General features: G+C 47.5%; 8 protein-coding genes across 8 annotated transcripts; 3 read left to right on the top strand and 5 right to left on the bottom strand.

Moving 5' to 3' along the window:
* Positions 1-160: 160 nt before the first annotated feature.
* On the bottom strand, positions 161-1560 carry BDV37DRAFT_297250 (TauD/TfdA dioxygenase family protein; the record flags this gene model as incomplete). The annotated part of the gene is made up of 4 exons (XM_032090288.1): positions 161-358; positions 420-651; positions 711-832; positions 915-1560. 4 exons carry the CDS (start codon positions 1558-1560, stop codon positions 243-245), a joined length of 1116 nt encoding a protein of 371 aa, XP_031937300.1. The 3' UTR covers positions 161-242.
* A 200-nt stretch (positions 1561-1760) lies between these two features.
* On the bottom strand, positions 1761-3664 carry BDV37DRAFT_297247 (putative MFS transporter; the record flags this gene model as incomplete). Its single annotated transcript, XM_032090287.1, has 2 exons — positions 1761-3564; positions 3643-3664. The coding sequence occupies 2 exons, from the start codon at positions 3662-3664 to the stop codon at positions 1922-1924; spliced, it is 1665 nt and encodes a 554-aa protein (XP_031937299.1). The 3' UTR covers positions 1761-1921.
* Positions 3665-4361: 697 nt separating this feature from the next.
* On the top strand, positions 4362-7067 carry BDV37DRAFT_297245 (uncharacterized protein; the record flags this gene model as incomplete). The annotated part of the gene is made up of 1 exon (XM_032090286.1): positions 4362-7067. One exon carries the CDS (start codon positions 4362-4364, stop codon positions 7065-7067), a length of 2706 nt encoding a protein of 901 aa, XP_031937298.1.
* Positions 7068-7620: 553 nt separating this feature from the next.
* Positions 7621-8089, top strand: BDV37DRAFT_258992 (uncharacterized protein). Its single transcript, XM_032083093.1, has one exon. It carries the CDS (start codon positions 7790-7792, stop codon positions 7985-7987), a length of 198 nt encoding a protein of 65 aa, XP_031937297.1. The 5' UTR covers positions 7621-7789; the 3' UTR covers positions 7988-8089.
* A 212-nt stretch (positions 8090-8301) lies between these two features.
* Positions 8302-10039, bottom strand: BDV37DRAFT_258990 (VIT1/CCC1 transporter family protein). Its single transcript, XM_032083092.1, has 2 exons — positions 8990-10039; positions 8302-8935 (listed from the first exon to the last, which is right to left on the bottom strand). Exons 1-2 carry the CDS (start codon positions 9355-9357, stop codon positions 8401-8403), a joined length of 903 nt encoding a protein of 300 aa, XP_031937296.1. The 5' UTR covers positions 9358-10039; the 3' UTR covers positions 8302-8400.
* Positions 10040-10532: 493 nt separating this feature from the next.
* On the top strand, positions 10533-12196 carry BDV37DRAFT_287059 (phosphoesterase family-domain-containing protein; the record flags this gene model as incomplete). Its single annotated transcript, XM_032088045.1, has 6 exons — positions 10533-10628; positions 10679-11092; positions 11145-11321; positions 11371-11409; positions 11462-11670; positions 11725-12196. 6 exons carry the CDS (start codon positions 10533-10535, stop codon positions 12194-12196), a joined length of 1407 nt encoding a protein of 468 aa, XP_031937295.1.
* A 139-nt stretch (positions 12197-12335) lies between these two features.
* On the bottom strand, positions 12336-13181 carry BDV37DRAFT_216742 (uncharacterized protein). Its single transcript, XM_032080092.1, has 3 exons — positions 12842-13181; positions 12561-12668; positions 12336-12488 (listed from the first exon to the last, which is right to left on the bottom strand). The coding sequence occupies exons 1-3, from the start codon at positions 13051-13053 to the stop codon at positions 12476-12478; spliced, it is 333 nt and encodes a 110-aa protein (XP_031937294.1). The 5' UTR covers positions 13054-13181; the 3' UTR covers positions 12336-12475.
* A 3032-nt stretch (positions 13182-16213) lies between these two features.
* BDV37DRAFT_216729 (carbohydrate-binding module family 48 protein) lies at positions 16214-18812 on the bottom strand. The gene is made up of 3 exons (XM_032080091.1): positions 18631-18812; positions 18308-18443; positions 16214-17973 (listed from the first exon to the last, which is right to left on the bottom strand). The coding sequence occupies exons 1-3, from the start codon at positions 18651-18653 to the stop codon at positions 16684-16686; spliced, it is 1449 nt and encodes a 482-aa protein (XP_031937293.1). The 5' UTR covers positions 18654-18812; the 3' UTR covers positions 16214-16683.
* Between the last annotated feature and the right edge of the window lie 315 nt (positions 18813-19127).

Raw genomic sequence — 19127 nt, 5'->3', positions numbered from 1 at the left:
AAGCTGTCCTGTGGATGGAGAAATTTTGGATATGATGGACAATTTGAAATGACTCAATTATCCTGATATGAAAAATGAAGCAATACAATAGATTAACTTGCGGTAATTGATTCCACATTCGTTCTTCCTGATCGAAGCATACCAAATATCAATATGACTTGGTTAACTTGCAATTAGAAAGTACGGTAGCATCTAGAAGCAATAATGCATATGATCCCATTGCCTACTCTAAATATTCTAATTTAGTTACTCTTCTCACTCTCCTGCTGCAACACCTCCTTCCGGGTCTTAGACTCAGGATCAAAATAGGGCTTTTCGGCCTGTGGAGCAACCCGTAAGCCATGTCTCAAATGAGGAACTGCACATAGAATTAGTAAAACCCCAAAAAGTAGAACAACAAACCTGTCTGCAACACTTACAGTAGTCAAAGATACCCGTGTGGAAAGTAGCCCGGTTATCCCAAATAGCGACAGCGTTCTTGGTCCACTTCCATCGGACCTGGAACTCGTAGCCCTCAGCGACAGTCCGGTACAGAGCATCAAGGATGCCATCCCCCACTCTCTTCTCGAGACCGATGATCTCCTTGGTGAAATTCTCGTTGACATACAGCGTCTTCCACTTTGTAACGGGGTGTGTACGAACGACAGGATGCTGGTGATGTGAGCTTTATGTTAGGTTATTGAATAGCCAACACTGATGTGATAACCTACAATGGTCTCAATAGGATCCCTTCTCAAGCAACCATTCGTCCGGAGCGCCTTTTCCGCTTGCTCGAGACCGCTATGCTTAGCTTCTAGAGTTTCAAGCAAAGACCTCAACTTAGGCGAGAGAGCTGCCAACCAATCCATTAGCCCTAACCCCTCCAACCCCCTTCTTCACAAGACAAGGGAAAAAAGAAAGAAAAAAGAACTCACATTCATACAAAGCATACCCACTAGCCCAAATAGTATCCCCGCCAGCCAACCCCCCGTCCGGTCCGGCATTCGGCAAAGTATCCATCTTCAAAAGCGTCAATCCAGGCGGCTGAATCTCATAACTCACATCCGAATGCCAAATCTGATGCGACCTCCCATTCACCGCCGTCTCATCCTTGTAGATTGGATGCACCCAGGGCAAATCCGGGATAATCCCGGCCATCTGATGAATATGCAGATCCCCAAAGTAGGCCCCGAAGGCGATCTGCTCGTGCACATCCAGGTCCTGGTCGCGAAAGAACACGACGCCCCGTTCGGCAACTAGCCTTGCGAGATCGTCTTTCTGCTCGTCTGTGAGGTCCTTCAGCTGGAGGCCAGCGAGCTCGGTGCCGATTTCGGGGGTCAGGTGCGTGATGGCCGTGGCGGCTTTCAGGAGACGGGATTTGGTCGGGTCAGCCGATAGGCCACGGTCTGTGAAGGGGGTTTCGGTGAGGTTGGGGAGCTTGAAGGGGGTGTAGTTTGGGTATTGGAGGCCAGCAGCGCGGACAGACTGGAGGGGAGAGACGCCACGGGGGGTTTGATACTCTGGGTGTGGGAGGTTTGGGGGACGTTCGGGGAGGGTGAGTTGGGGTTCGGGGGCTGGCATCTTGAGAAAAACTTTGGGAGGACTCTTTAGGGTAGGAAGAGAGGACCTCTGCTTATGGTCTTGTGGGTTATTCGAGATAGATTAAGTATTTCCTCTATGCTTGTGTCTCGCCGTGTGTAGTGTCCTTGCATTTTTAATATATCCTAGAACTAAATTGAGGTATTGCCATTATTGGTGGGCTTACTATGCTCTCGCGTCATTATAGCTACATTGATGCTATGCCATCAGACAGGGAATCATTGGATATTGCCTAAAGCTAGTAAGAAGGTGCTGTTCTAATACAGTCGACTCATCTGACTCTAGTGGCAGGGTTATCTATCCTAAAGTTCATCCCAGCTTCGCTACCCTCTGCAGTCCACATCTAACTATCGAATAGAAAATCCAGCCTCTTGTTACCTTGATCACTAGTAGTCTCAAGATAGTGAGCCTTCTGCTCCGTCGTCATTGCATCCCATTTGGCGCGTTTCCACTTATTTCTCGCCACGTAGTAGAGCTTTGCCAGCACGTATGCTACAATAGTCGCTACGTTGATGGCAATTAGCTGCGAGTTTCCCCGATGGTAGTATGGCTTATCATCTTCGCGGTAAATATTTGAAGACGCAATCCCGGAAAGCTGAATGGTGATGTTATAGAGAGCAGCGCTGACAGCCCTCGTTCGGACCGCATTGCTTAGCCGAGAACACCACCCGACTTGTGCAGCGTGGATAGACGGCCAGCCAAGCAGGACAAAAGTAACCGCGTAGAGCCCCCAGTGAGATAGCGTACTAGCCGAGGTATACAGAACAATCAGGAGAGGAAGAGACCAGAGTTGGGTCAGAATCCCGAATATGGAGATCTGTTTGAACCGTTCAGATAACTCGGTGATGACCAACAGGTTTATTGCTGCGAAAACGGTCACCGGTATGCCCAGTAAGGTAGTTTGGAAGGTGCTGAACCCGATGGCCTTCAGCGATAAGCTGAGATATGTCTTTGGTGGCGAGGTAGGAATTTCGAACAGGATACCGATGGTGTAGACTGGCCAGAGATCATAGTCCTTCAAACTCTGCCAAAGCATCTTCAAGCTCAACGCCTGACGATTATGCATATCCCCCTTTGATGGGTCATCACGCAGGACCCGGTTGACGATGATCTTCTCTTCTCGCTCGGTGAAGTATCCCTTGCGATTCCACCATGTTGCTGTCTGCGTGGGGCCTGGAACGAGAAACAAGAAACTCAAGAACCCAATCACTATACTTATCAGGGCTTCGATAAGAAAGAGCCATCTCCATCCTTCGCGGCCTTGTACGCCACGCATATGCAAGACACCGTAGGCGATGAATGAGGCGATCACCCCGGACATTGAGTCAACAAACCAAAACCACGCCAAGCGTACGGGCATCTCGGTTTTCTTGTAAAAATATGAGAGGTACAGGATCGCGTCTGGAATGAAACCCCCCATGAAGAACCCTAGGAAGAACCGACAGGCAAAGAATCCTGCTCTGTTATGCATAAAGAACTGCCCACCGGATGCCAAACTCCATAGAATAATCTGAATGGGAATCCATCGGTCCGGGCCAATCCTTTTGCCGATCATTTGCGAAGGAATCTCAGCAATCAAAAAGCCGATTCGATACATGTTTTGCGCGTTATTGTAGTCGTTGGTGTTGATGTTCAAGTCCGGCAACAGATTATCAGCAGCAGCATTTCCTAGGTTACCCCGATCAATGTTGAGCCCAAAGAACATAACCAGGATCCAAAGGAAAATCTTCAGATCTGTTTTCCGGCGCACCGATCTCTCCTCGCGGTAGGTCCATCTTTCAGAAGGGTCAAATCGATGTAAATTCTCGTATTGCGGATGAGGCTGGTAATATTTGGCTAGGTTCGAATCATCGAACACACTCCTCGTAGTAGCAATAGTATCGAGGTCGACCGACTTTTTCTTGGAGTAGAAGATGGACAGGAAGGTACTGTATTCAGGTGCATCTTCTGGCTCGACAAGATTGATATGTGTTCCGTCTTTCGCCACTTCAGTGCTCTGGATATCCCCGGTCTTATGTTGGTTAAGTTGGGGGCTTCCTAGCCGATTTTTATCGTTCAAATGACTTGAATCCGATGTAGCTGACATCTTAGTAGTTTCCTTAGACCGAGATCAGTAGATACAGTCCCAAAGAGAACCGGTACAGGCTCAGCGTAAAGCAAACGAAGACTGGTTGACCGCATTATACCAGCAGGGAACGTATCGGTTATATAATATGGCTAACATCGTCTGTGATGCTTTTCCTCCGTCGTACTTTTCGGCAATAGTCATTAAGAATGGAGTGCTCCCAGAGCTCGATGGTGCAATTGGCGAAGTGCTGTCCCGGTAAGCCAGATGATAATAGTATCAAACAGATCTAGCCTGAGCGCTCATGCCAAAATGACAGGCAACGGCTAATAACGAGGGATAGAAAATAAAATGTGAACTAAACAACGGCTAGGTGTAGGAAATTGCGGTTAGTATTGCTCGTCATGTAAGTGCGTATGGCATCAGCGCTCACCAGATTGTTACCATAGCCCGACACCTCCACCTCAACGCTTAGTGCAAATTGGCTCTATGAATCAACCAGTAGCTGATTTTCGCAAGATTTCTTGATAAGCTTCCAGTTTATGGTTGGTGGATAAATTGAACACATTGGGAACCCTCTTTCGACAATGGGTCGATGGCTCATCTAGAAGACAAAAAGATATTACCCTTCAAATTGGCTAACCACCCTAGACAACTGAGAGTGACGGCCGCCCAGGGCTATATCGTAACACGTTACTCGAGAGCGATATAGCATAATATGTCGACGAATAACAAAGGTGTCAAACTCCGATGCCTTGAACGGCATTATATTAAACATAACTTTAGTGCGACTGTTGGCGTCCCCTGGCCCCGTGGGAAGTATTGGCCTGACAGAACCACGTTCACTTGTTCTAATCATATGAATGGATCCATCGCTTTACAATCATGGGTAATCGCGTACTGGCCAGATGGGTCAATCAAATGGACCGCGCATGCCTTCGCGGCCGACACCGACGTGGCTAGCAGCTATTCAGTGGAAGCAATCCCAACGACGCCTAACCACCTTGAGTCTGTTAGCACAGGTATTTTGATAAAGCAGGATACATGTACAGGATCCATAGAGGTTGACACTGGCAAGGTCCGCGTGGTCTTTCCTACCACCGGCTCGGAGTTAATCAAGAGTATCGTCTTGAATAATGGGACGACAATTGGCCAAAATGGCCGACTGGTATTGAGCTCAAAAGCATCGCTTCCAACGGAGACAGAAAACTCAGATAACCACCAATTTCTGAGCAGCATTGAAAATGTAAACATTGACCAGGAAGGCCCCATAAGGGCTCTATTGACCGTGCGCGGAAACCACCGTGCGGTTGATACTGACAGTCGCCCACAATCACCATGGCTCCCTTTCATTGTGCGATTTTATCTATATTATAATTCAGATTCCATCCGGATTGTCCATACAATCACGTATGATGGGGATCCACAAACGAGCTTCATTAGCGGCATCGGTATTCAGTTTGATGTTCCGTTGAAAGATGAACTACCTTGCAACCGGCACGTCCGTTTTGCAGGTGTTGATGATGGCGTTTTTGGGGAGGCCGTACAGGGTGTTACCGGTCTTCGCAGAAATCCAGGATTGAGTGTCCGCACGGCTCAGATTAACGGCGAATCTCTTCCTCCTATTGGTACCTGGCTTGACGAGGTTGGAGATTATATGAAGTGGGTGCCATGCTGGAAAGATTACAGCCTTTCCCAACTATCACCAGACGGATATACTATGAAGAAAAGAACTGCAGCAGGGCACAGCTGGGTCAATATTCCTGGCGGTACTCAAGCTGGTGGGCTTGGATACCTTGGCGGTGCAACTCGAGGAGGTCTAGGGCTAGGAATGCGTTATTTTTGGGAACGATACCCGACCGGCTTAGATATTCGAAATGCCACCGAAGCCACTGGAGAAATCACGCTGTTGTTGTACAGTCCATCCGCAGAAGCAATGGATCTCCGCCCATATCACGACGGACTGGGCCAAGAAACCTACGACGAGGAGCTTGATGCCCTGCGTATCACATATGAAGACTGGGAGCATGGGGTAGGAACGCCTTTTGGAATTGCACGGACGAACGAGATCTTTCTTTTCGCCTTTGATCATACCCCCACGTCTGCACAGCTAAGCAGTTCGGTACAGTATATGCGGAACCCACCGGTGGTGATTCCAGACCCTGAGTATATCCTAGAAACAGGCGTATTAGGCACATTTTGGTCAAGGAGTGTCCCCACAGAGAATACAACCCCGGCAGAAGCGGAAATTAACCGAAACCTTGACTTTCTGTTCGAGTTTTACAAGACACAGATATCTCAGCGCCGATGGTACGGCTTCTGGGATCATGGGGACATCATGCACACTTATGACGGAGACCGCCACTCCTGGTGCTATGATATAGGTGGCTATGCCTGGGACAACTCCGAACTCTCTCCTGACTTGTTCTTCTGGTTATACTTTTTGCGGACGAGCAGGAAGGACGTGTACCGCCTGGCTGAAGCCCTTACCAGGCACACGGGGGAGGTGGACGTGTACCATATCGGGCCATGGAAGGGGCTTGGAACACGACACGGAGTCCAGCATTGGAGCGATAGTTGTAAGCAGGCTCGCATATCGAACGCCCTGTATAGATGGATCTTCTTTTACCTCACGGGAGGCGATGAGCGCACTGGCGAGCTGCTAGACGAGACACTGCATTCAGAAAAGACTTTCTTAGCTCTAGACCCATACCGTAAGGTGCGAAGGGACAAAGCGTCTTATAAGCCTACCGTTGAAGCTGTGTCCATCTCGTTGGGAACCGATTGGTCCGCCTTTGCAGCAGCATGGTTCATCTCCTGGGAGAGACGAGCACCCGGTTGGGAGGAGGCGAAAAGCAAATTGTTATCGTCCATGGCCGGCATATCTCAGCTCCACAATGGCTTTGTGACTGGGATGGCTCTTTACGACACCCAGACAGGGCAAATCCATCCTCCCTCTCACGATTTAGCAAACCAAGGAGTCGTCCAAATCTCCCATCTTTCCGCCATGTTCGGCCTGTTTGAGATCTGCGCGGTGCTTGTCAATTGCCTAGGAAGTGATTTACCGAGCGGTTTTGAGAAAGCATGGGTTGATTATTGTCTTTATTTCAATTCCACCGCAGAGGAACAGTCACAGCGGTACGGAGTAGGTTTTGGAAATCTGATATTGCGCCAGGGACATTCTCGTTTGACAGCATATGCGGCCAATAGGCTTGAAGATTCGGTTTTAGGGCAACGTTCCTGGAAGGAGTTCTATAATGGTGATGGTTATGCGCCAGATTTGCCATGGGTCAGCCGGTCGGTAACTGGATGTCTCGTCCCAGTGAATGTTGAGGAAGCGAACTGGATATCAACCAATCTTTCGTCGCTTTATGGTCTGGCGGCGATCCAGAATCTTGCTCTGGTGAGAAGAGCTTTGGCTTAGCACTGACAGTTTTTGGAGTTCTATAGCCGTCGTTTGGTGCTACATTTATAGCTAGTCGTTGTTCTATCGTAAAGTGCAGACGGTAATACATTTGCAAAATCGCCGTAATTAGTTCGAGCCAGACTTACAGTCTCTATATGTAACTGGAAAGACTTCAGGCGAAACTGCGGGGCTGTTGTGTTGGACGAATACGGACGTTTGAATGACAGTTGAAGGAGACGAAAACTGGCAAGTTGACCTTGGTTTAATACCCCGGTAACAAGGCCGGATAAATAGCGATAACAAGTATTTTAGCCATCTTAGTTCCTATAGTTACGCCACTAATATTAATAGTTTCTCAATCAAGTATTCCATGTAGAACGTAAGATCCTCAAATAGATATATTTTATATGGGAGTGCAGGGATCGAATAAAAACAAAGAGTTCAGCGCTGTCCATTTGCTGAGAAGCAGGTCCGAACCCCTCGTTGCAAACTCCCATACCTCAAGAAGAATAAATCAACTCTTCCAATCGATTCCTGGCATGGACTAGGACGAACACGCCCAGAATTCTCACTTCAATGAGTCTCTTTCCTGGGCCAGTCGATTTAATAATGTTCGTGGCCCTCCTACAGCGGCCTGGGTTTCGACGTTTCGAAACAATCGGCCCTCAGAGGTTGTCGGCGATAACTGCGGATCATTCAATTGGAGCTGCAAAGTGAGATTCGATGTTGGTATACAATGGATGGTACGGTTTGCGGTGCCTGGTAGAGTAATGAATGGCGATGAAAAGATCTGTCATGAGGCTGCCACGATGCAATTTATCAAAGACAAGACGAATATCCCTGTACCGTCGATCATAGCATGGGGACTCAGTGATGAGAACCCGCTAGGTCTGGGAGCATTCATCATTATGGAGTTCATTGAGGGAGGAGATCGATAATAAGGAGGCGGAATTCCAGGCACTTAAGGAAAGAGTGGAAAGAGAGGAGATAGAGGAGGGAGGCTCTGACATATAGATCGTGGCATATATAGAGAACCAGCCCTTCATTCCTTTTGGTGGATTCCTAATTCAACAATTTCGCGCAGTTTGATGGATGGGAATGATAGGTTTCTGGCTGTGTAAGATAAGCCAGGATGGATGTTCGTTGGAAATCAATAAAACTGCAAAAGAAATTGGGAAAACGTTTTGAACTTTTTATTTTTCTTTTGATGTTTGAATTTACAGTTCCAAGTTCTTATGAATATATCTACCCAGTCCCTGCGCCCCAGTTACCATACCCAATGCCTTTTTACCCCATAACGCCGAAACCAACCAAAGTCACAGAAATATCAGCAAAAGGTGTAGATGGAGTATTACTGCTCTCCTCCATCACTACCCCCAGAGGCCATTAACTGGAAACCCTTGACCAAACCCATAGCAGATCCCGCTGCAACACCGCCAACCAAGACCATTTGTAAACCACCTATGAGTCCGCGTCGAACATTCCGACTGCCCTTCCAACCGCTTACGAAACAAGTTTTGCCATATCCGAACAGGAACAGCGCCACGACCATAGTAGCGATAGACCAACGCAGCGCAATGAAAGCATCATTGGGCCCAACAAAAAAGTAAGGGAGTAGCGGGATGAAGCCACCGATGAAATAGCCCAGGGCGATTGTCAGAGCGCAGATAAAGGCGCGTGATCCGGAAGGTTCTTGAAGGGTATGATGGAAATTCATGAGAAAGGATGGTAGCATCGGGGAGGTCGAAAGATGTCTTGTGAGTTCGGAGACGAGGTGGGGAGGAAGGTCGTAGGGCGCGAAGATATCGGAAATTGTGTCAGTCACCCCGGATGGATCCGTCATAGTTTGGCTTTCAGTCTCTTTTAGTGTGGCGCGGTAGGATTCCCTACACAGACATATTAATGAAAGCGGCCTTTCAGATCATGCTGGTTCTACTTACTCCTCGCTTTTTGCTCCCAAATATCCTCCTAGACCCATGGATATGGCACCCGCAATGAGTTCGGCCATTCCACCGAATACCACGACTTTTGTGTCTCCCAACGCAGACAGCCCAGCAGTCAATGCAAAGGGCACCGTCATACCGTCGGAAAGACCGATGATGGCATCTGACACCAGTCGACCGTCGATGACTTTCGAGTCCGCTTTCTCCGTTTTTGGCCGACTAAACTTTGCCTCGTCGGCTGAAGACTCAAGGTCGCTCGACGATTCATTTCGAAGGGGCAATTGGTATTCCTTCTCCAAGTCCGGCGAGAATTCCGAGACGGGGGAGTAGCTGGAGAGGAGTCCCCGGATGGAAGAAATCGACATGGTCGTATGGTGGTGTGTGACGACCTCGAATATTAGGATTATGTACAGTGCGTACTTTTCGAAGAGAGTCAAGTGATGTCGGGAACACTGAGGGGAAGACGGGTTTATATAATTATGTAGGTAAAAATGCTCTATTCCTAGTGGATCGCACTATTCTCTAGTGTCACAGTGAAGCATCAGCGACAGAGTACCTCCGATCAGGAGCGAGAGAATCTGATCAAATGAGAGTACCACGGGACATATACCCCAGTAACAAGCATTGAAGGTATGCTCCACCGCGAGTGGGAATTGTGCACATTTGAGAAGAGCTTGTGCCGACTCGCTCCAGTGTCACCTGCCACAGAGCCTATTAAGGGAGAATGACCAACAACGTGCGTGAAGTGAAGAGGCGGTCATTTGCCTCAAATGAGGGGATCTCTTGGCACGTGGGGACGTGATTCGTCCAAATCCCCAGAGGAAGCCGGTGGGGTGCCTGGAAAGCTTGGACTCAGGCAGCTATCCCACATCAGGCTTAGTCCTCCCTTCGCCAGGGCCCATCGGAGCAGTACCTTGGGCCTATCATATTGGAGACATATCTAACCTCTGGATTCTGGCTGATCCACAGCAGAACAATTAGTCTGATCGCTGACCGAGGGTACCACAGCGCAACGGATACCGACGTGAGACGGAACCTGTCCTTACATCCTGCATGTTCATCATTACAGATGCTACTGACTACTAGTCCGATGGAGTACTGAGTTCTTGCAACATACTCGATCGAGCATCAGAGAATTCCAAAGGGACACATTGCATTATTGACGCGGTGGTACCCCACTAATATACTCGCTAGTGCAATAGTTCTCGTTTTTGACGCAAGGGTCCGTCCGCTCTATCCCGTTTCCGCAACTCCTCGCACGACCTTCGGAGACCGCCGTAGCACTCTTCCACTTGATCAACATATTACAGTGATGTCTCACATGGCATGGATTGGCTGCAGCTGGTCTTTCCTGATGATTCCTCCTACCGAGATTTCTGTTGGGGAATAGATCCTGACAATGAAAGGTGGATCGTCCTTTTTTGCTCTGGAATGTGACGCCCTACAGGTGGGCGCGACTCAATACCATGCGGTATGGGGAATAAATATCGCGCGTCGAGCCCTGCGATAGGGCTTGCGATGTTGAGAAACGAACGACGAGATGCAATGGACTTGGTTGATCCTAGCACTAGCAACAGTTACTTCAGCTCTACCTCATGAAGCCCACAAAGATGTCTGGGGCCGGCTTCGGTCAAACGTACGTTGATCATCTCTGTCTCCAGGACCAAACGAAAATTAATTTATTAGATCAAACATGTAGTCTACTTGATGATGGAAAACCATTCCTTTTCCAACATCGCCGGATATTGGGACTTTCATCCAGATATTGACAACCTACGCAATAGGAAATACTGCAACGAATACACTAACCCCAACTGGACAGTTTGGGACGAGCCTCTTGATATATGCGCCGGGCCCTATGAGACGGAAGTGCCATTGGAAGATCCGGATCACGAGTTCGCCGGGGTGACATATCAAATCTACCGGAAATGGAATGCAACAAATGACGATGTCCCTAACATCGGGGGCTTTATCGAACGCCAGTCAGAGAAATACCATGCGACCCCAGGAGAGTCGGCGTTTGTCATCAAGGCTTATGATGAGAAGAAATCCTCGACTCTTGCTGAGATTGCCCAGAATTTCGCGTTTTGGGATTCCTATGTGAGGACATTGCGCAACCTACATACACTGGTGGACGTGGCTGACGGAACAGTTTGCGGAACACCCTGGACCTACCAACCCGAACCGTCAATTTGCTACCTCAGGCTCGACCTGTGGATACGTGGACAATACAGACCAAGCCGCCGGGTTCTTCAACAACGTAACCGGCACTACTTGTGCGACTTCAATCTTCGAATCGCTTAGCAACAAGAATATCAGTTGGAAAAATGTACTACGATTCACTATTTTCAGGTCTTCAATAGCTAATGCTGTTCCAGTACTATGAAACCGATATTATTGATGGGTGGATGTACAAGGTAGGAAAATGCCATCTACTATAATGTACAAAAGCCAGCTAACCGTCCACAGTGGGTCCAAGACAATGCGATAGACAATTTGGCCCACGCCAGTGACTTCTACCGTGATCTGGAGGAAGGCACATTGCCAGCATTTTCTTATATCAACCCTGAATGTTGCAGCATAGATTCGATGCACCCGAAGAGCAACATGGCAGCGGGTGAGCAAATGATCAAGCACCTGTACGATGCAGTTCGGAGATCCAAATATTGGGATAATGTGTACGACTCAATTACATGTGTCGTTTCGAATGTCATAACTAACCAACTGTATAGTTTGATCATCATCAACTTCGACGAGCACGGAGGCTTTGCGGACTATGTGCCGCCGCCCGTCAACGTTCCGCAGCCTGAAGATGGCATCGGGTTCGATGGAGAATCAGAAGGCCGCCCCGTTAAGTATGACTTCACTCGTCTTGGAGTGCGCGTTCCTGCGTTCATTATCTCGCCATATATCGAACCGAACACCCTCATCCACAACGACGGCACCATGTACGCCAACAACTCCGCGTACACCCACACATCCATGCTGCACTTCCTGCAGGAGCTCTGGGAACTGGAGGGCCTCAATAATCGCGTGCAGTGGGCCAAGACCTTCGAGCATGTCTTCTCCAACACCAAGCGCGAGGACACGCCAGAGACTCTCCGCAAACCTGTATGGTACGGCGATAGTTGGGAGCCAAAGCCCGAGCCGTTCTACCTGTTGAATCAGGACGAGAGCTACTACGCGAACCGGCCATGGTCATGAGATATGTCAGTGGTATTCGCTTCAATTGTATTCATAAACGTTTTCTTCGTTCATACATCGTATCATCATGGCCAAGAAATGATAGAATAAAATAGAAATGACATGAAACTGGCAAGAGCGAAGATCATAAAAGAGTAAAATCATTCTGAGGTGATTCACACCAAAGGATGGGTATCACAACAGAAGGCATGAATGATATAAAATCACGATGTCGGTATAATCAAGCCCACAAACACCTGAAAGCATGTGCGTGCGCCTCAAGAAAAAGGCAAGGAAAATCTACTTCGACCACCTAAATCCACTACCCGTCAGCAAAGACCTTCAATCAAAACCCCAAAGAATAGAGAATAGAACTAATACATACCCTCTCCTCCTCTCCGCCTCCTGTACCTCCGCCGCCGGCTGCGTCATATTCCACAACCGACTCTTATAAGCAGGAAACGAAGTATGATTCCACATATTCACCAGAACACTATCCCACGATTAGCAACCAAGGACCAAAGAAATCAACCCCAGAAAATAAGGGGTAAGGGAAAAAAAAGAAAGAAAAAAAAAAAAAAAAAAAAAAAAAAAAAAACAAAAAAAAAAAAAGAAAAAAAAAAAAAAAAAAAAAAAAAAAAAAAAAAAAAAAAGGAAAAAACAAACCTCTGGGTCCGATCCTGATAATCCTCATTATTTATCTCCTTCACTCCGACCTTCATGCCGTCCTTCGTCCATACCACATTCTTCTTTTCCATCTTGGACTTCGTGTTGCGCGTTACTTCTTGCACGATCGACCAGGTGATGTACCCGATTACGGCGAGAACGGTCACGACGACCACGAGGACGATGAGGGGGACGAGGCTGCCGCGGGCCATATTCTTTCTTTTTTCTTTCTTTATTCTCGGGTTGGGTTGTGATTTGGTTGGTTGTTTTGGAATGCGATCGATTGGGTAACTTGTGTAGGCAGAGTATTCACGGCAGTGACTTGAACGAGAAAAGCAGGATAAGACGAAATGGTTCGTCCGCCTTCTTAAATCAAATAAGGCGTAGGGCTGAGCGGGAGGGAAAGAGTGGATCAGGTGCAGTGGCGGCGTGGCTTAAGAACCAAAAAAGATTGAATCGTGACCTTGGGATGGTGCCTTGCGATGCACTATTTATAAGTCTGGGGTTCTCGTTTCGAGGGTAAAGAAATAGAACAAGGGCCCAAAACAAAAAAAAAAAAAAAAAAAAAAAAAAAAAAAAAAAAAAAAAAAAAAAAAAAAAAAAAAAAAAAAAATACCCCCCCAAGGTGACAAATCAGAAAAATAAAGAAAAATTCAAGGAATGGGAGAGACTGAACGAAACAGTAGCCAAATGCCTTTGCGAATTGCCAAGCGTTGGCAAGCGGGGCGGGGTTAAAATTTGAATATGAAGAATATTGATGCCTACTTTTAGCGCTCATTTTTTGCTCCTGTCCTGTTCTCGTTTGGGTGTGCCGAGGTTGTCATGTTTACAGTGAGTTTACTTGTCATCTTTGTCAGGGCGCCTGGTTGAGGGATTTGATTGCCATTGGATCGTTGATTAGGCACTTGCATTGGATTGTGGGAGTGGCTGTGTTGGTGTTCTTGATCGTGTGTGGCTTGTGAGGTTACTAGTCTTGGTTCTAGATTTCATGTCATTTAATTGACACTGACACTGAAGAAGCCAAGCCGCGAGTCTTTTTATATCTACTTTAATGTAGAAGCCTAAATTTTGTTATTCCCTTTCGATTTCTTTTCAATCATGAAGTCTAACTTACCCTCCTCTACGTTGCAGTAAGAAAGATTCTAATAATTTGATCTGAGTAGCCTGGTTAAATCTTTTCCTAGTTAGAGAATTAGCAAGAAGAGCCCACCGAAAATGCATTTCTCCCACTTTCTTCTAGTATTACAAGTCGACCATAAGTTCCCTGTGTATATTCTTATTCCACACGGCACCAAAATGGCTGATGAATTTGATGAAGTGAAACCTTCTGATGTGACATTCCTCTAAACGCTGAAAGAGCCTAGGAATTTTGCTGTTTTCAAGGTTAATGTTCGCGGAAGATTCTGGGTGATGAAGGTGGTGAGTGAGTTCTATATATTACTAATGCCTTGCTAACCTACTTAAGTATCTCGACAAAGGCCCATTTGAATGGGATCCCCCGGAATATGAAGGGAATCTCTTCGTTTGCGAATCTTGCGCATATTAGCGGATAAAAGCAAAGGGCTCTTGATTCCCCGCGCTCTAATCAGCAAGACGCGACTATACAGATCGATATTGGCTTTGACGAGGCAATAATCAAGGCTGTGTTCCCAAATGCCTGGGAAAGGCGCGGTTTAGTTCACGGAAGAGGATCATTGAAGCAGTACAACAACCGGGCAGTGGATCCTTCCGCATATCATCGTAAGTAGAGTTGTCGAATCATGGATTTATACACATATGCTTATTCATAATGCCTAGATGATAATGCATGCTTTACATTTCAAGGGGCATCTGTGCCAGAAAGCCCCAAAATCCTTGGACCTTATATCCATCGAGCAATCGAAGGGAGCCAGCTCCGAAGATGGGAGACTAATAATTCTCTCCCCAAGACAACGGATTGCATAAGCTTGGATCTAAATCGAAGCGAACCTTTCGAAGGCATGATATGTTTTCGTGTTGAATCGTCTCAAGTTCTTTTCATGGCGACCAGGCTCTACTTATTTTATGGTTGACCGCACTATGCAAACCGGTGTTTTCCTTTCCGAATCATGACAGATACTTGTTTTGGAAGTCCATCTATGAAGCCACTCCCCTTTATTGCCCATATCTTGTCTCCCTTTCCATCATGGAAAATGATCTCCTCGCATTCAAAGTAATATAGTTCTCGCTCATAATTTTCCTGCGCGATATAGTTGATCGGGTGACGGATACAGACATCGAAAAACTCCGGGTCGACGTCTTCCTTCCAGCGACCCCGCTGTGAGTCCGTGTAATGTGCCGCAGTGTGGTTGCTTGTAAGGAAAGGATTGGCTTAACTTGATTCTCTATTCGGTTTGTTGTAGTCGTTGTTGAAATATATTCTCGAACGTCTTCCAGCTATCCCACTATTGTTTTGAAAAGGAGGGGTAAAGATGCCCAGGGGCGGAAGGGCAAGGTCGACTCTGAACCATTGGTCTCTATTGCTGAGATAATCTATACCATTTTGTTTTTAATTTGCCTTGTTTTCTAAGCTAACTATATTAAAAGCTGACAGGGACTAATACCCAGAACTTAGTATCTATACGAGATGTAACTTGATGAACCAAAGTCGGGATGAAACGTCTTTTGAGTAAACCCCTTCCCATTTCACATCAATACCCCTAGACAGGGGGGAAGTGAGATGAACCATTTACGAAGCACCATCACTTGCCTTGAAGGCTCAGAAGAAAAGAGAAAGAATATGTTGTTGTGACATCAGTTTCCAAACACCATGTAGAATTGAAGGACAAAGGATCAAAAAGGCAGAGAAAACGGAGTGGTCTTCTTACTGATGAAGATGTTGGATCTAAGGTTACATGCCAACCACTGTCGTCATCATGAATCATTCCTCAAGCACCAGTACTCGTAGTAGAAGTAGTCAGTAGTAGAAAACCATCATCTACACCCTTCAGCAAGAAAAGAAAACCCAATTCATACTCCGATAATCTTACGATAAACCGATCCTAATCATGTGCGACGTCCCTTTCCTCCCGATCTTCCCTATTTGCTTCCAATGCGGCACGGACCAGAACCCCTGTCGCTGTAAAGTCCTCGGTCCAACATTAGGTATAGACTAATATTGTTATATCCTCTGCTATACATGTACCAGGATTAATGGTTAATGAATGGTCTAGGGTTCTGTGTGACGATTGTTGCGGCGGTATGTACCGTACCCATTCGTATCTGTATTGGTTGGTTTCCGATGGAATATGAGTACTGATGCACTGGGTGCAGATTGTTTGTTATCCTGCGTCTATCTTTTGTGGCTGTTGTTTGACGAAGACAGGAAAGGAGTGAGTTTGCTCTTTTTTTCTTTTTCTTTTTCTTTTTCTTTTTCTTTTTTCGTCCTGTCTTTACCGTGGTGGGTTTTCTTGAGGGATGGTTCCCACTGACTTGCTACTTACAGTATGCTGGGCTATCCAGTTACGTTGAATCAAAAAGTCAGTGAGGCTATACCCATTTGATAGGAGCTGAGTGTAGACTATAATTTTAATGACTTGAATGGGAAGCGATTCCTTAGTACGATGAACGACAATCAATCTTGAACACTAGTCTTAAATTATACTATTACTCGTAACAATAACTGTGCACAGCAGAGTAGGTATAAAGTCATACGGGCAAAACAACAAAACACAAAGGTATCCATCCAGACCAAGAATCAAGCAACACCTCCGCCCACCAGTCTTGAAATATTCAGGCTGCCGGCTCATGATCGTAACTGTAATAATAACGAATCGTTCCAGGGTACGGGCCAAGAGTGTACGGTTGGCCATCAGGGTATGAGCTCAGGTGAGCTTCTCCTTGAGCTTATGGAAGAATGCACTAGCGCGGTTCCTCTTTTTCTTCTGAGATGGGGTACCACTCGAAGATCCAGAATCCTTGCGATCCGTGTCCTTGGGTGGAGTACTCGGTTTCCCCACGCCGGTATCCTGAGGATGTGTCGGCTCGGCGGTCTTGGTCGCACTCGCTCCGGTATCACCAGCCGTTGCGGCAGCTGTGCCACTGCCAGGTCCCGACACCTCAGATGTCTTGGTGGTCTCAGGCCCAGTCGTAACGGTCGGGCCCGCTTCGGAAGTCGTTTCAGGCCTCGTTGGAGTTGTCGCCCGCGGCGATAGCTGTGCCGAGTCAGGCTGTGGTAGGGTGGCTTGGGGGGCAGTTTCAATGGCTGCAGCAGTGACACCAGTGGTGGGCGCTGGTGTGCCTCTCGATTCATCAATCGGGACTTTCTGCTGAAGTTCATGCTCCATCTCTTTCTTCTCTCCGACAGCCTCCTGAACAGCAGCTGCTTCAGGATCTGCGTGAGCCTCGGACATTGAGTGCCTCACCATTTCCGGAACATCGCCCACAGGTGCGCCAGTGACACTATCGGTCTGTCTCTTGTGAGACTCAAGGGGAACAGCACCAGCAAGAGCTGCAGTAGTAGATGTCGGCGCTGCGGACTGAATAGTGACAGGGTCGGAAGTCCCCTGGCTGGCCTCGCCCATGGGAAGGCTAGATTCAGGGATCATATTATTCGAGACCGGGGGAACAGCAAATGCGCTTGTATCTTTAGACTGGCCCCCATTCAATGGATGGCTGGCATCCTGTTCGTAGCTGGCTTGGTCTGTCCGGGCGGTAGAGTGGATTGTGTTGTCATTGAATGTGCTCGGGTCAGGCACCTTCTCTCCTGGCTTTAGTTTGATTGGGTTGCCCATGCCACTCGAGGCGGGGATGGGATTCACCGAGAACTGTTCCACCTCCGATCGTGGGGTTGCTGGGAACGTCCCAGGGACATTCGCTCGCTGCTCGAGAGGGGCATGTTTGGCGAGCTCTGTCGTAGTCGATCCAGGAGCGGCAGACGACAAGGCAGCATCGCTCAGGATATCCTTGCGAGACTCTTTGGGAACTTCGGCAGCCAATGCAGCCGTTGTAGAATCAGGGGCTACGCCAGCCATTACTGCAGTGCCGTTTTGCAACTTCGAGGTGGTGTCTTTTTGCCGAATCTGATCTGGATAAAGCACGTTGTTGATGTTATGGTTACCGTCGTCTTCTTCCGGAACACTGTGGTCGGTTGTCCAGATGCCGTCAACAACAAACTTAGATAGAGGACGTTAGTGGATCCCATGCAACGACATGCTGACGTGAAAGATGAGATTCTTTATAGCATTTTCTAGAGCGGGGAAAGAAGAAGAGGGAAATCCATGGGAGCCTGAGAGGAAAGCGGCAAATGACGTCAGGGAAACACGGCAAGAGCGCGGCCAGCGTCATGGAAGCTCAGACGAGCCACGGCTACATCACATCATACTATTCCCTGATCGGGCTTTGAGCGGGAAGGTCTCGGGAAGAAAATAAGCGGGAGATGAGCACAGTGGTGTGGTAGTAGTTGTAGTAAGCAAGTATGGGAGAAGTTAGACTCGTCTCGTCCCTTACCTTGTAATGCAACTTCTCCTCTGTCGCAGGTAACGGAACCTCTTTCTCGAAGATATCGCCTTTTCGATCGAGTCGGACGGTCTTACCCCAGTCGTCAAAGGTTCCGGTCACAAACACCTCACTCGCGTGGTGAGGCCTAATTTCCCATGCAGGAGTCGCGTCAGTCAGCTATGCAATCCAACCTATGTTCCGAATAGAGGATGCCTGAGTCAGATCCGGGAAATACGGCGGGAATCATCGAATTTGACCCAGATGACCATGGGATGGAGTGGGAATCCCAGAACGGAGGAACACACAGAATTCAATTAGGTTGCTCAACTTACCATCGGAACGTGTAGCTTCCCATCTCTTCGGTTCAGAGAGGAATTGGAAGGCGAAACCGTAGTCGAAGGGATCGGGGACGAGGAATTGATGAATCCAATTGCTTCTTTGTTTTTTGGAGAGAACCCGTGTCTCAGAAGGGGTCACAAATCTCACAAGAAATGCAACTGGCCTGAAGAGGCTGGGAATTGAAAAGCTGAAGATCCTTTCAAGGCCCAAAGCGGGGTGGCGGTAACACAGACCTTCAGCTAAGATCCAAGGAAGTATAAACCACTAACGAACACCAGGGTCCAGACTCCGTTGACAGCTGTCAGTATGGAATTTTCGTGACTTCGTTCATAATATGAGTCATTTCACGCCAACAAATATCTCCCATGGTCTATTTTGCTTATGGTGTTCGGCTACTAGGTACAATGGAGTTAACTTGGAACCTTGGAAGGTCGTTGCCGTTTGCGGTTCGGATGTTCCTTTCTTTTTTTCTTTTTTTTTTTTTTTTTTT

The sequence above is a fragment of the Aspergillus pseudonomiae genome (genome assembly GCF_009193645.1).
Source record: "Aspergillus pseudonomiae strain CBS 119388 unplaced genomic scaffold BDV37scaffold_86, whole genome shotgun sequence".
NCBI classification, from domain to species: domain Eukaryota; kingdom Fungi; phylum Ascomycota; class Eurotiomycetes; order Eurotiales; family Aspergillaceae; genus Aspergillus; species Aspergillus pseudonomiae.
The sequence above is the reverse complement of the archived record's forward strand: the minus strand, read 5'-3'. Positions and strand labels throughout refer to the sequence as shown.

Excerpts from the sequence above, each read along its gene's own strand:
- BDV37DRAFT_258992 (XM_032083093.1), top strand. The coding sequence starts at position 7,790 with ATGGTACGGTTTGCGGTGCCTGGTAGAGTAATGAATGGCGATGAAAAG.
- BDV37DRAFT_258990 (XM_032083092.1), bottom strand. The coding sequence starts at position 9,357 with ATGTCGATTTCTTCCATCCGGGGACTCCTCTCCAGCTACTCCCCCGTC. Across the intron at positions 8,936-8,989 it reads TTGGGAGCAAAAAGCGAGGA|GGAATCCTACCGCGCCACAC; the intron begins GTAAGTAGAACC and ends ATGTCTGTGTAG.
- BDV37DRAFT_216742 (XM_032080092.1), bottom strand. The coding sequence starts at position 13,053 with ATGGCCCGCGGCAGCCTCGTCCCCCTCATCGTCCTCGTGGTCGTCGTG. Across the intron at positions 12,669-12,841 it reads TATCAGGATCGGACCCAGAG|TGTTCTGGTGAATATGTGGA; the intron begins GTTTGTTTTTTC and ends ATCGTGGGATAG.
- BDV37DRAFT_216729 (XM_032080091.1), bottom strand. The coding sequence starts at position 18,653 with ATGGGAAGCTACACGTTCCGATG. Across the intron at positions 18,444-18,630 it reads GGAAGCTACACGTTCCGATG|GCCTCACCACGCGAGTGAGG; the intron begins GTAAGTTGAGCA and ends ATGGGAAATTAG. Across the intron at positions 17,974-18,307 it reads AGGAGAAGTTGCATTACAAG|TTTGTTGTTGACGGCATCTG; the intron begins GTAAGGGACGAG and ends CCTCTATCTAAG.